A 12,522-nucleotide genomic window follows, 5' to 3' on the forward strand; every position below is an offset into this window, starting at 1 on the left:
ATATGGTCAGTGCCTTCACAAAAATCTGAAGTGATTTTGAATTAAACTTCTCTTAGTAAATAGAGAAGTTAGTGGTTGGTCTTAGATGGTCTTTAACCAGCACCCAAGAAGCCTACCTCAAACCCCAAACTACACTGATGTATGCTAAAAGTAAGCAATAATAAGAAGCCACAGTAAAGTAGGATTTATTTAAAATCGTAAAGGGCTCCTGACAGCAGCTTTTCTTTGAGGCCCAGAGAACATCCCCTGGCCTTCTTCTCACATGCTTTTCTTCTCCTTGCCCTAGAGGGGGATTTTTGATGCTGTGTGTTAACTGACGGCGCCCCCAGTAAATCCCACTCATCCTAACCACTGCTGCCGCTAACGGGCCGGGGCCCTGAGGGGAGCCGAGCCCCGAATGCCCTCGGGAAACGGCGGCCCCGCCTTGAGCGGCCACGTCGGCACCCGCCGGAGCAGCAGGAGAAGGAAAAGGAGGAGGAGGAGAAGGAGGATGAGGAGGAGCAGCAGCAGGGCTGAGGGAGGGACGGAGGGAGCGGTCCCGGCCCCGCGCACGCGCCCCGCCGGTGCCGTGCGGGAGGGAGGGCGGCGCGGAGCGGTTCCGGGTCGGGCGGCGGCGCCATGGCGTGTGCCCTCGTCCCCTTCGGCCGCCTGCGGGACCTGGGCGCGGCGCGGGACTTCCTCTGCCCGCAGCGGCGGCACGGCGGCGCCGCGGGGGGCGGTGAGTGCGGGACGGGGGGCTCGGGGCTGCCCACCGGAGCGGGCCGCCGGCCGGGGCAGGGGGGGCTGCGTGGGGCTGGCTGCCTGCGGCTGGTGTGTTGCGGTGCAGGGCGACGGCGTTGGAAGGAATAGCCGGGGTGCTGGTGGAGTGTCTGCGCACAGGGCTCTGAGAGGGAGCAGCAGCGTGCTAACTTAAAGACATACGAGGTTTGGGAGGGGATTAGAAGAAGGAGATGTCACACAACAGCGGTTGAAGTGTTTTAAGAAAACAACGTATGTCCAGCCAGTTAAATTTACCACCAAAACTTGCGTATCGTAGCCTGTTTTGTTGATGGTCGCTTGTTGTGCTCAGGGTTAGACTTGGTACGCTTTATTGTTCAAGTGCACTTGACAGAAGGTAATTCTGTAAGAGTTTAATATAATCAGTCCTACTTGTCATACCTTAGGTTATTCAAAACTTCTGGTAGAAAACACTTATGTTCCGCTACCTGTGCTTGTTTTGCTGCTGAAATGCTCCAAAAAATGTGCACAGGTTCCGTATGGCTCCTCTTCTGGTGTCATCCCTATCTAAAGGAAGGGTTCTGGTACCTTTAGCATCCTGTCCGTGCCTCTTGATAAAAACAGAAGGTAAAAGCAACAGATGGTAACGTGTTTGTGTTTCTAAAAGTGTGTGCTGAAAGGCTTTAAAGAATTTCTCTCTTTTTTGGTAGCACATGCAAGGCCAATTGGTGTAAAGTAACTCCTGGATACTTTTGGCGGTGTGGGTTTGTCAAATGGCCGCTGTGAAGAGAGGAAGCATTTAGTATATTGGAAAACCACAAAACGTGGTAGTATCAAGGACAACGTACATCCTAAAATGCACTGTTCATCCGTTTTAATGAGTAGATAGTATTCAGGAATATTTATATGTGGTCGTTCAGACATCACGGCAGAGTATCAGAATTTAGAATTTTTCAAAATTTAGACTTACTTGAGTCTTTTGGATTTGTAGCTGTATTTTTTTTTTAATACTGCAACCACCTCCTTGGCTCAAGAGCATGAATATAAGTGAGTAATAGTTCTCAAAGTGACTTTTACATGGGAATATGAACTAGCTATGTTGAAGCAGAAATTGTTGGTGCATTCATCTTTGTCCGGGAGAAACACTGGTACAACTTGCAGAGGTGTCTTTAAGTTAGAAATGAGTAAGTCGTGGAGGTATCTTAAGTTAGAAAAAATAGATCTGTCTGTGTGGAATAGGAGATCCTTTTCCCTTTTACACTTGTTTCTTGAAGTCTGCATTGCTGCTACTCTGCAGCCTAAGGACGTGAATCGTTGGAGCTGCAAGGTTTGGGAACTCCTGTTAGGCTGCGATGGCTTATCTGCTACACTCACTGCTACTCTCAAGGTCTTGCGCTCTGAGTTGCTGCGATGGCTGGAAATATTTAATTGTTTTTTGATTGTCTGTGCCTTTACTGTTTTTCACCTGCATGTTAATCCAGTCACTTTTCCTTGTAAGCAACTGGCTTGTTGCATGGCAGTTCAAAATTACTCTGCTTCCTCTTTGCTGTATGCTTTGGCTCTTACTTGGTTTGCATGGAAGAACTTTTTGCTGAACCACAAGCTGAAGGTTTCTATTTTTTTATTTCCAAAGTTAGTCCGCATTTGCATGGAAACTCCTTGACTAGTTTTTAAACTTTATAGCTAAATGAAAAATGCTGACAACGTTAGGAAAAATAAAGTACATACTAAACGTTTTTGTTAAACAGTAACTTAATATTTTTTTTTCTTGGAGTCATAACTTTTTAATTCTTTAAAGCTCCTGTCAGATTTTGGATTAAAAAAATATTTTTGCAAAGGTGCTTCCTTTAACGTGTAGGTTTGGGATTTTTTTTTTTTAGAAGCTGTGTATCTTTTCTTCTTTTTGTTTCTTAGTTGTCAAAAGAAGAACTTTTCATCTGAAGATGAGAAGTTTTTCTGCTGTTCTAGCATTGGACATTTTTTTCATTTTGAGCTGTAGTATAACATAGCAGCATATTTCATTTAATTATAACATGCTAGGCTAATCTACATTTAGGCTTAATTTTAAAAGGGTTATTGAAATGCTCCGTACGTTAAAAATATGGATGTAGGTAAATGACTTAGAATAAAAATGCAGATTTTTAAGATAAATTATTTTCTTCCTTTGTGCAGGTAAAATTTAAACACATTCGGCTGTAGAAAAAGATGATAGAAACCGTCCTATCAACTACAACTTCACTTAACCTTTATCAGTAGCCCAACAGTTCGTCTAATTTTTGCAAATTATATACTTGTCTGATAAAGTGGAAGAAAAAAATAATGATGTCCTCCTCTGAGCTTCATGTAAAGTCAGTTCTGCAGGTGCCAGTGGAGCAGGTCAGGAAGCACTGGAAGGAAGGGTTCGCATCCTTCTCCCCAGTTGGAATATGCAATCATACATTGAAACACCTAATAATACAATGCTTAAACAGCTTAAACGTCCATAGACTGAGGTAATGACTGCTCTGCTGTAATAAAAACATTTAGCTACTTTTTATTGGATATGTTAGAATGAAAAAGTGTTAGGGCGGATCTTGCCAGTGTTATGGAGCAAACTGGTTAATGGTGCTTAATAACAAGTTCTCATCCCTTTATTCTTCAGGGGGGGGGAAAATTTGCTGTTTCACATTTTAATGAAGAATGGGATTCTTAAGCATGATGATGATTCTTGGGAAAAGTTATTGCTGATAATGAGGCATGAATCCTCTGTGGAGCCTGAGCCTAGTGGTATCTAAGTGGCTTTGAAGACTACTGCCTCCAGTGTGCAAATACTAGGGATAGGAGGTGTTCGTATTGCATTTAATTTGACAGCTTGCTGTGGAGAAGATGTTCTTGGATGATGTATTGGCCAGATCAAAGAACAGCTATAACGGTTAACTCCGTTATACGGCTGTCTATAATAAAACATTGCATGTGAATAAAAAAAAAAAATCATTAAATCCATGCAATTTGCAAAATATGATCAAGCTTCACAGGCATAACAAAACTGTAGCATTAAGAAATTGATGGACATATAACTGCAAAGAGCAGAAAACTAAGCAATAAAGGTATAGCGCTTTTTATAATATTTATAATTTATTTGAGGAATTTATCTGCAGTTCATTTAAAATGATGCAGCGTGCCTGTTCTAATAGACACTGAGCTTGAACTGTGCGTTTTAAATCTCTTGATAGGCTTGACGACAGCAGTTTAGTGCCATAGCCAGGTAGGACTGGTGCTTGCAGGAGTTTGGAGGTGTCAGTATGAAAGAGAACAAAAAAAAATTAATACTTTCCTGGTTTGCAGATATTTATAGTTCCCAAATGCATTTATCTCCCACTATCTCAATGAAATTCATCAAAAAAAAACCAACCAAACAAACAAAAAAACACCGCTACTCCTTGGGAGTTCCCAAGCAATGATGCCTACGTGTCTGATAATAAGCATGTCGCTTCAGGGCGGTTCACGGTCCAGTGTACAATTCTGAGATGCTGCTACTTATTTTGGAGTGGGGCTCGGGCTGTTGGAAGTGTGGGGAATGTTTTGACCCTTATGTGGGTTGTTTATTATTGTTCTTTTTACAGTCGGAATGATAGCTTAGTGTTGGTAGAACTCTTCCTCAAAATCCAGCAGTGTTAAATTGACAGTGTCCTGAAAAACACTCTTCTGCCCAGTTCCTCGAAACTTCATCTTTGGAGTTGTGCTTATGCACTTCGCTTTATCGGGATCAACTAATTTAATTCAGAAATACAGAAAGCCAGGCTTTTTATTTCAGAGTTGGAAACTAGGTTAAAAAGAAAAAAATGCATTACAAAATTAATTTCTAAATTGCTTTTAACAGCAGGGTTCTTAAGTGTTTCTGTGTGCCTCTTATTGGATTTGGTATATTCCTCTCGAAGTGCCTTCTGACAATCTTTTCTGTATTGCCTTTTCAGTCTGATTCTCCCTCTCCAGATTTCATCATACACATTTAAGTTTCCTTTCTTGCCATGTCTGTATTCCTGTAAAATATCAAAAATATTATACCTGTATTATGTTTCATGCATAATTGTTAATACGCTCTGAGGTACTGGAAAGACTAAGTGATGTTCTCAACACATGACAGAGTGGCATCAGAGTACTTTGTCCTAATCGTCTTCACACCTGAGGGTTTTTTGCAGCTTTAACATCTCCTTAGCTGGATATTCTTCTTTCTTTCTTACAATAACCTGATCTGTGACTTTCATTTGAAAGAAAGATGAAATACCATGTTTCGTATATTGTGTGTTTAATTTGTATCCTGTGCTGTGTAGTATCATGAGGTTCCTCCCCTTCAATGGTACCTTAAACTTTGGTTTTAGGGTTAAGTTATAACAGTAAACCATAGAAATTGGCAGCATTATTTTAAAAAAAAAAAAAAAGAAGAAAAGAAAAAAGCATTATGTAGTACATGGATCAATTTTAAACAGTGGAAAAAAAAAAGAAAAAGTTAAAGCAATTGTGACCATCTAGAGGATAAATCGTTCCAAATAATTCTCAATTTCTTTTTCAGATTAGGGAGCTAATTTAGCTTGAATGTCATCTTTTCTTTTTTCACTTGTTATGGACGTTTGAAGTGATAAGAAAGAGTAAACATAATACTGATCTCAGAAAGGGTTTGCTAGTAATGCTGGCAAGGCCGTCTAGTATATCTGACAGTTCCCACTTGAGGGGAACTTGGAGGAAAAATCTCCTCAGATTACTGAATAGCAAGTAGATTTAAAACTATTTCTAAAATTCCTTGGCCCGTACAGACAAGAAACTGGTATTTCTTCGCTTATTATGCAATCTGGTGGTATCAGAATAGCTATAAATGTATATAGAAAAAAATCTGAAACTCTTCACCTAATAATACTACAAGAAATTGTTACATATTAATTTTATAAATTCTTAAGGTACAGATGAGAAGGAAACTGGAAGATCATAAACTCATCAAACTGTACACATGAAATTAATGTATGAAATGAATTGGTACAACTTGGTTTTATTTATCATTTTTATATGCAAAAAGTGTGTATACGTTAGATTTTTACCTGATGCAGCTTGATACTTTACAGACAACATATAAAAACGTGTTGAAGACGGATTGTCTCGTGTGTGTATTAAATTTTCTCTCGTATTTTAAAAAAAATCTATTAACTTGCTTGTTCTAAAGCCTTCTATCGATGCAGTTAGGGGTAGTCTGATGTCTAGCTTTGGGGGTCTGGTTTCCACGAGGAGCTCTCCAGCTTGGACAAACAGACTGCTCTGGTACCTTCTCTGCACTTCTCTGTACTCGGATACATTCTGCACTTTGGAGAGAAAGTTTTAAGCTGAGTAAAAACACTTTTCATATTGAATTTGACGTGTTAAATACTAGTTAAACCTCAGTAGTCTAGATCTCTTGCTAAGGTTTCTTTCCTCTTTTCTTGTCTTTTAAACAGAACATGCTCCTCAGTATAGAAAGTATTCTTTTGGGTCTTAAGTTTATGATAAATATGCTTGAAACAAAGTCTCTTATGCTTTAACATCAATTTTGCAAATCTGCAGCATAGGGAGCACCTTTAAAGTTTCAGATGCACTGATGATATATCAAGTTTCAATGCTGTATACTTCAAATTGAAGAATGAAGTAGTTTTTGTAGACCCATTAGATGATCTTCTGTTTTTGCAGTCTCCACAATAAAGCAAAATCTGTCATGTTGCTGCTGCTGCTTTATTAACACAGGGAAAGCTATGTACCAGACATCTGTTACTAGCCTGAGATAGAGGTAATGGAAATGTAGGCTTGCACAACAAAGCTTCATCTCCCAACAGTGGGCTGGAAAAATGAACGTTACAAGTCAAGAGTTGTTTAGGTGTTGATCGTTATTGGTGTCTCATTCCACAGTTGCTAGTTCTGATCTACAGGACTACTAAAGGAAATTGTGGGGGATTGATTCAAAATCTTTGTTGTAGGCAACTTGGATACCAAGTCATCGCTCACTTGACCAATGTTACCAAGTGCTGGTGCACAGGAAAGTTCTGGCAAGCTGGCAGCTTCTGTGGGATGTTGTGTGATTCATTGCTGCCAGTGAACTACACAGTGCTTTGGTGGCATAAGGTACAGGTGTGTCCCTCTGCTTCCCTGGCCATTGTTTCAGAGTTTAGTTGCCTGTTGTTTAATACCCTGCTTCACTCACTGTTTCAGTGCATAGGTGAAGTGTCTGATGTGGATAGGGACACAGTTTTTCTCAGAAGAATTAATGTATGGAAGGAATGTATTCAGGTGCTTGGGAAAGGCATTTGATTAAAGCATGTAGGGCCTGTCTGTATAATGCCGAGGACGGATATGATGGAGCAAGCTTTTAATGGCTGTAAGCTGGGGGAGATGCTGGCTTTGCAGGGGAGAACACAGCTGGGAAAGATCTCTGTAGCTTCATCAGTGAGATGATGCCTCACCTCTACCTCATTTTTCCATCCTCTTTTGATTGATCTAGATTCACATGAGGAAGATGGTGACAACATTGAAAGTAACTATTCACAAAGAGGCAGCAAGAATTGTCACAGTGGAAGTTCTATGTGGGGTGTTCATCTCAGTGTTGTATTTGAGGTTTCTTGAAAAGGCTGGTCAGCTCTGTGCTGTAGGGAATGTATTGGATTTATGTGGCAAGGTTTTGATAGCAGGGGGCTGCAGGCCTCTGTGAGAAGAATCCAGAAGCTGACCCATGGTAGATAAGAGCCAGTTTCAGCCATCTCCAAAGGGACCCACTGCTGCCCAGGGTCGAGCCAATAAGCGATGTTGGTTGGGCCTCTGTGAGAGCAGATTTTAAGAAAGAGAAAAACCTGCCGCACAACAGCAGCTGGGAGAGAGAAGTGAGAAGCAGCCCCGCAGCCCCCAAGGTCAGTGCAGCAGGAGGACAGGAGGTGCTCCAGGCACACAGCAGCAGTTCCCCTGCGGGCTGTGGAGAGGCCCCTGGTGGAGCAGGCTGTCCCCCTGCAGCCCATGGGTCCCACACGGAGCAGATCTCCACGCTGCAGCCCCCCCGTGGAGGAGCCCCCAGTGGAGCAGGTGGATGTGGCCTGGAGGAGGCTGCGGCCCATGGAGAGCCCCCGCAGGAGCAGGCCCCGGGCTGGAGCTGCAGCCCGTGGAGAGGAGCCCACGCAGGAGCAGGGGGTCTGGGGGGAGCTGCCACCCGTGGGGGACCCGTGCTGGAGCAGTTTGCTCCTGGGGGATGGGCCCCATGGTACGGAGCCATGTGGGAGCAGTGCTTGAAGAGCTGCTGCCTGTAGGCAGCCCCCGCAAGCTCAGTTCGGGAAGGATGGCATCCTGTGGGAGGGACCCCACGGGGAGCAGGGGCAGAGAGTGACCGTGAAGGGGCGGCGGAGACGAAGTGCTATAGACTGATCGCAGCTCCCATTGCCCGTTCCCCCGTGCTGCTTGGTAGGAGGAGGTAGAGGATGGTGGATGAGGGGGGGAAGGTGTTTTTAGTTTTGTTGTTTCTCACTTCTCTAGCTTCTTAGTTATAGGTAATAGATTTCATTAATCTCTCTACGCTGAGTGTGTTTTGCCTGTGACGATAATAGTTGAGTGATCTCCCTGTCGTTATCTCAGCCCTTAAGCCCTTTGCATCATGTTTTCTCCCCCTTTCTCTTTGAGGATGGTAAGCGGTTGTGGTGGAGCTCAGCTGCCCAGATGAGTAAAACCACCACACTACCTTAAACTAAATATTGAAGTCGGTTACTGCTTTCTTCTTGTGGTTTATATTCAACAGTATTTGCTGTAATTGTCCTTTATATATTTGTACACTGGAAAATTCTCAAGCTCAAGCACAAGATGTGGCTTTGACCCTTGGAAATGTTTATAGTTAGGCCTGAGATAGCGGTGCCGTCAGCTTTGTATTGATGATGATGCGGTAAAACTGGCTGACTCACCCCTTCTGTAGATGGTGCAGATGTTTCAATTTTAACACAGATTATTCATACAGTGGATCTTTTGTCATCCAGTCTTGTGAAACACCTTCTTAACAGCACTGGTGGAAAGCTTAAGAAATAAGGTAAAATATTCTTTAAAGTCTTTTGTCTTCATTAGCCATACAAAAGCTTTAAAAACTTTTGTAAACAGAGTACAGATTTCTATTCTGTCGTACTGGATTCTTATTAGCTTTTTTCTTTTGGTGCTAAAGGAATCAGAGTTTTTAGAGGAATTATAATTGGAGTGTTCTTGATACAAACCTTATCCATACCGCTTGGCCATCCAAAATGGGAAAGTTTGACTTGCATAAAACTAAATTTGAACTAATTTGAGACATGATGCGTAAACGTCTTCTTAAGGTCAATGTAGCCATGACAAGTTAATGAAGAACTTGAGTGAAATCGTCAGGCAAGTCTTGACGTCTTACGAAATCTGAAGCAGTAACATCAGCAGTAACATTCAGTACTTGTTTCTTTAAGCTGCTGCAGTGATGCCAATCTACTTGCGGGTGCTGGTGATGGTTGAGAATTGTGCTGAACTCACTGACTGTAGGAAGTCTACATTTTTTTAATCCTTAATGCCTGTGCAGTACTTAATGCTTTCTAATTCTCATCAAGTTCTGTGTTTTTAGATTAAAGAATTTCAAATGTTTTTTACATACGACTAATATGTTAACCCATATAAGGCAACTGAGAAGTAGGCCTGTCTCAACAAATTGCAGTCTTCTCAGGTATTTGAGTTATTTTGTAAGCTTTCGGATTCCCTGAGGTTTCTGACTTACGTAATTGAAACCGATTGGTGTCTAGCTGATTTTCTTTTGTCTTGCAGAGAGGTAAATAGCCAGTGTCCTTGTGATCTTTTTGCCTTCGGAGGCCACAGCTTTAGCTTTTGTTGTGGCTGCTTTGGGGTGGTCATGGAATCTGCATCATCCTGGTCTCAGGTGTTTTGTTTATCACAGGTGAATCTCCATGTGTGCAGTCATTCATTGTTAACATGAACTTATGTTGCTACTGGCTGATCCTGCAATTCACTAAAAAAACCCACATCATTAAGGAAAGGAAGATATTTAACTTGTGTACAGAAATATTATTTCTCATAAAATCGTGTACACATGGTTCTTATGATGTTGCAGGGCTTCTTACATCAGTTGGTATGATGCTCAGAGATGTGTATGTGAAGTCTCAAAGGGTTGGAAAGTGCATACTGTCCCCTTATTTTCTCTCTGTGACTGCCTGCTAATATGTACAAGATAGTACTTTTTCTGTCTTTGGAGTAGTAACAATTAGAAATCAAGCTAAGGCTTAAATTGTACAGTAAGGTAGGTCTCCATACTTACTGTAAAAAGTTTTTTGTGAAGTGGACACACAGGGTTTTTGTCCTTATCTCCCAACTCTGCATTTCAGCTTGCTGTATATAACTAGAAATTCATCTTGGCTCTCTTGAAATGGCTGTGGAGAAACTGAGAAAAGACAAAATTGATTAATTTGTTCAGTAAAGCGCGCAGAGGCCCTGCTGAAGGATCAGTGATGTGGTGCACCAGGCACTGTAAGCTGTTGTGGTCCGGAGTTCTAGATGCAGTCTGTCAGAATTAATTTAACACGGGTGTTGTTACGCCTGTTTCCAATTTGTACTTAGATTAGATTTCTTAGTTTTTACTTTGTCATAGTTTCAAATGTGGAAATAAAAAGAAATAAGACATCCATTTCTACCACTTAATGTTTTTTTTTTTCTGTAGTACTTGTTTAGTATCTGCTATTATTGAAGCATTTTGACTGTGTTTTTCCTTGCCTATGCTGTTTTCATGTGACAAATTTTTTTTTGTTTAAAGCAGGTAAACCAACGAACTGGGAAGATGGTGGCTGGGGAGCCTGGGATGAAGCAGAATTACCAGAACCTGTAAGCTCATATTTATGAGGATGGATTGCTAAATTACCTTTTCTAAAGGACTATTTCACTTGTGTTTGCTTTTTTTTTTTTTTTTCCTTTGGTAGTTATCAACTTGCTAAAATGGATCTTGAACAGCATTTTAAACACTTCTGCTCTTGTCCATTGCTCACATAATTATTTCTAAATATAGCTTGAATGATTTAGTTATTGTGGTAATTACTCACTCTTATATTCTGTAGTTTTTTTTCTCTCTCTGTGATGCTGTTGCCTAGTCTTTGCCTATAGGTATCCAGAGACAGTAAGCCTTGTTTTTGTCTCACTTCGTGTCCCTTTGGTGGGAACAGTCTTGCAGTCCTTTCATAGAATCATAGAATATCCTGAGTTGGAAGGGACCCATAAGGATCATCAAGTCCAACTCCTGGCACCACACAGGTCTGCCCAAATGTTTAGACCATGTGACTAAGTGCACAGTCCAATCGCTTCTTAAATTCAGACAGGCTTGGTGCAGTGACTACTTCACTGGGGAGCCTGTTCCAGTGTGCAACCACCCTTTCGGTGAAGAACCTCTTCCTGATGTCCAGCCTAAACTTCCCCCGCCTCAGCTTCACACCGTTCCCACGGGTCCTGTCACTGGTGATAACAGAGAATAGGTCACCTGCCTCTCCACTCCCTCCCGCGAGGAAGCTGTAGACTGCGATGAGGTCCCCCCTCAGCCTCCTCTTCTCCAGGCTGAACAGGCCCAGTGACCTCAGCCGCTCCTCATATGTCTTCCCCTCTAGGCCCTTCACCATCTTCGTCGTCCTCCCCTGGATACTCTCCAACAGTTCAATGTCCTTGTACTGTGGTGCCCAGAACTGCACACAGTACTCGAGGTGAGGCCACGCCAGTGCAGAGTAGAGCGGGACAATCACTTCCCTCGACTGACTAGCAATGCCGTGCTTGATGCACCCCAGGATACGGTTGGCTTACTTCTGCGGAAGTAAAAACAATGCATCTTTATAGTATTTAAAATCCACCTCAACTTTGGTGAAACATAGACATTAAGGACTAGTCAACAGAACCAGCTTCAGTTTATATTTAGAAATAAAAAATATAAAGTAACCTATATATATATATACATACACATATATATTTAGTAGGTCTATCCAATTCTGTCCCATTTTCCCTGCAGCTTCTGAGCAGTAACTGTGGAGTGACAAATTCATCCGTCTAGTCTAAGGATCTAGGTTACTCTTAGAAAAATCTTGGTTCACAGTTGCATGTAAAAATACCATGCTGAGAACAAACACTGAACTAAATGTTCTTCTGGGATTTGGAAGACAGCTTCCTTATAAACGAGTGGGCTGGTACTTGATACCTTAAGAAAAGGGAACTGCACCAGCCTCAGGAGTACTGCTTGTTTTGAGATAGCAGCAAGGTTGGAGGAGGTGATCTTAGAGGTCTTTTCCAACCTAAATGATTCTATGATTCTCGGTACCTTCAACCATAATCAGAACAATGCATTACTCTATTTTAGTAGAGAAATGCATCATAAGGAGTAATTCCAGTCCTGAAGTGCATTATCCCTGATCTTAAGTAACTTCGTGAATGCATGGTCTGTAGGTAAGACTATCAGAATTTCATGCTATAGTTGAAGAAAAGTGGAATGGTGACAAGTATTGCCTTGATGTCTGCCTCTCAGCAGTGTTTGATGCTGCTCGGTTGATGATTTTCTTAAGAGAATAATATAATCTTTTATAACGGATCTAAACTGAACTCCTAAATCCCGAACCACTGACATAAACATCTTGTAATGATTTTGCAGTACTCCTCTTATGTTTTTGATGTGTGGATGGTGTTACAGGAGAGGCAAAATTATACATACGGGATGAGGACAGCACAGTTGCTCTTTGAAGGGAAAGAAACCACCCCGCTGCCCAGCTAGTGTTGCTGGGAATAACACAGCTGGTC

The 12,522-nt window shown here is 41.9% G+C and overlaps 1 protein-coding gene across 4 annotated transcripts in view; it reads left to right on the forward strand.

Annotated features, from left to right (window-relative positions):
- Window positions 1-500: 500 nt before the first annotated feature.
- The window catches only part of RAB3GAP2 (RAB3 GTPase activating non-catalytic protein subunit 2), a 52,763-nt gene continuing 40,741 nt past the window's right edge, over window positions 501-12,522 (forward strand). The window contains exons 1-2 of one of the 4 annotated variants that reach the window (XM_035562986.2): window positions 501-718; window positions 10,514-10,581. In XM_035562986.2, the coding sequence (XP_035418879.1) occupies window positions 619-718; window positions 10,514-10,581 (168 nt within the window). In that variant the 5' untranslated portion in view covers window positions 501-618. The remainder of the gene's footprint in view (window positions 719-10,513; window positions 10,582-12,522) is intronic. The other 3 variants (XM_035562994.2, XM_035563004.2, XM_035563012.2) reach the window with 3 other exon arrangements.

The sequence above is a fragment of the Cygnus atratus genome, chromosome 3 (genome assembly GCF_013377495.2).
Source record: "Cygnus atratus isolate AKBS03 ecotype Queensland, Australia chromosome 3, CAtr_DNAZoo_HiC_assembly, whole genome shotgun sequence".
Classification (NCBI taxonomy): domain Eukaryota; kingdom Metazoa; phylum Chordata; class Aves; order Anseriformes; family Anatidae; genus Cygnus; species Cygnus atratus.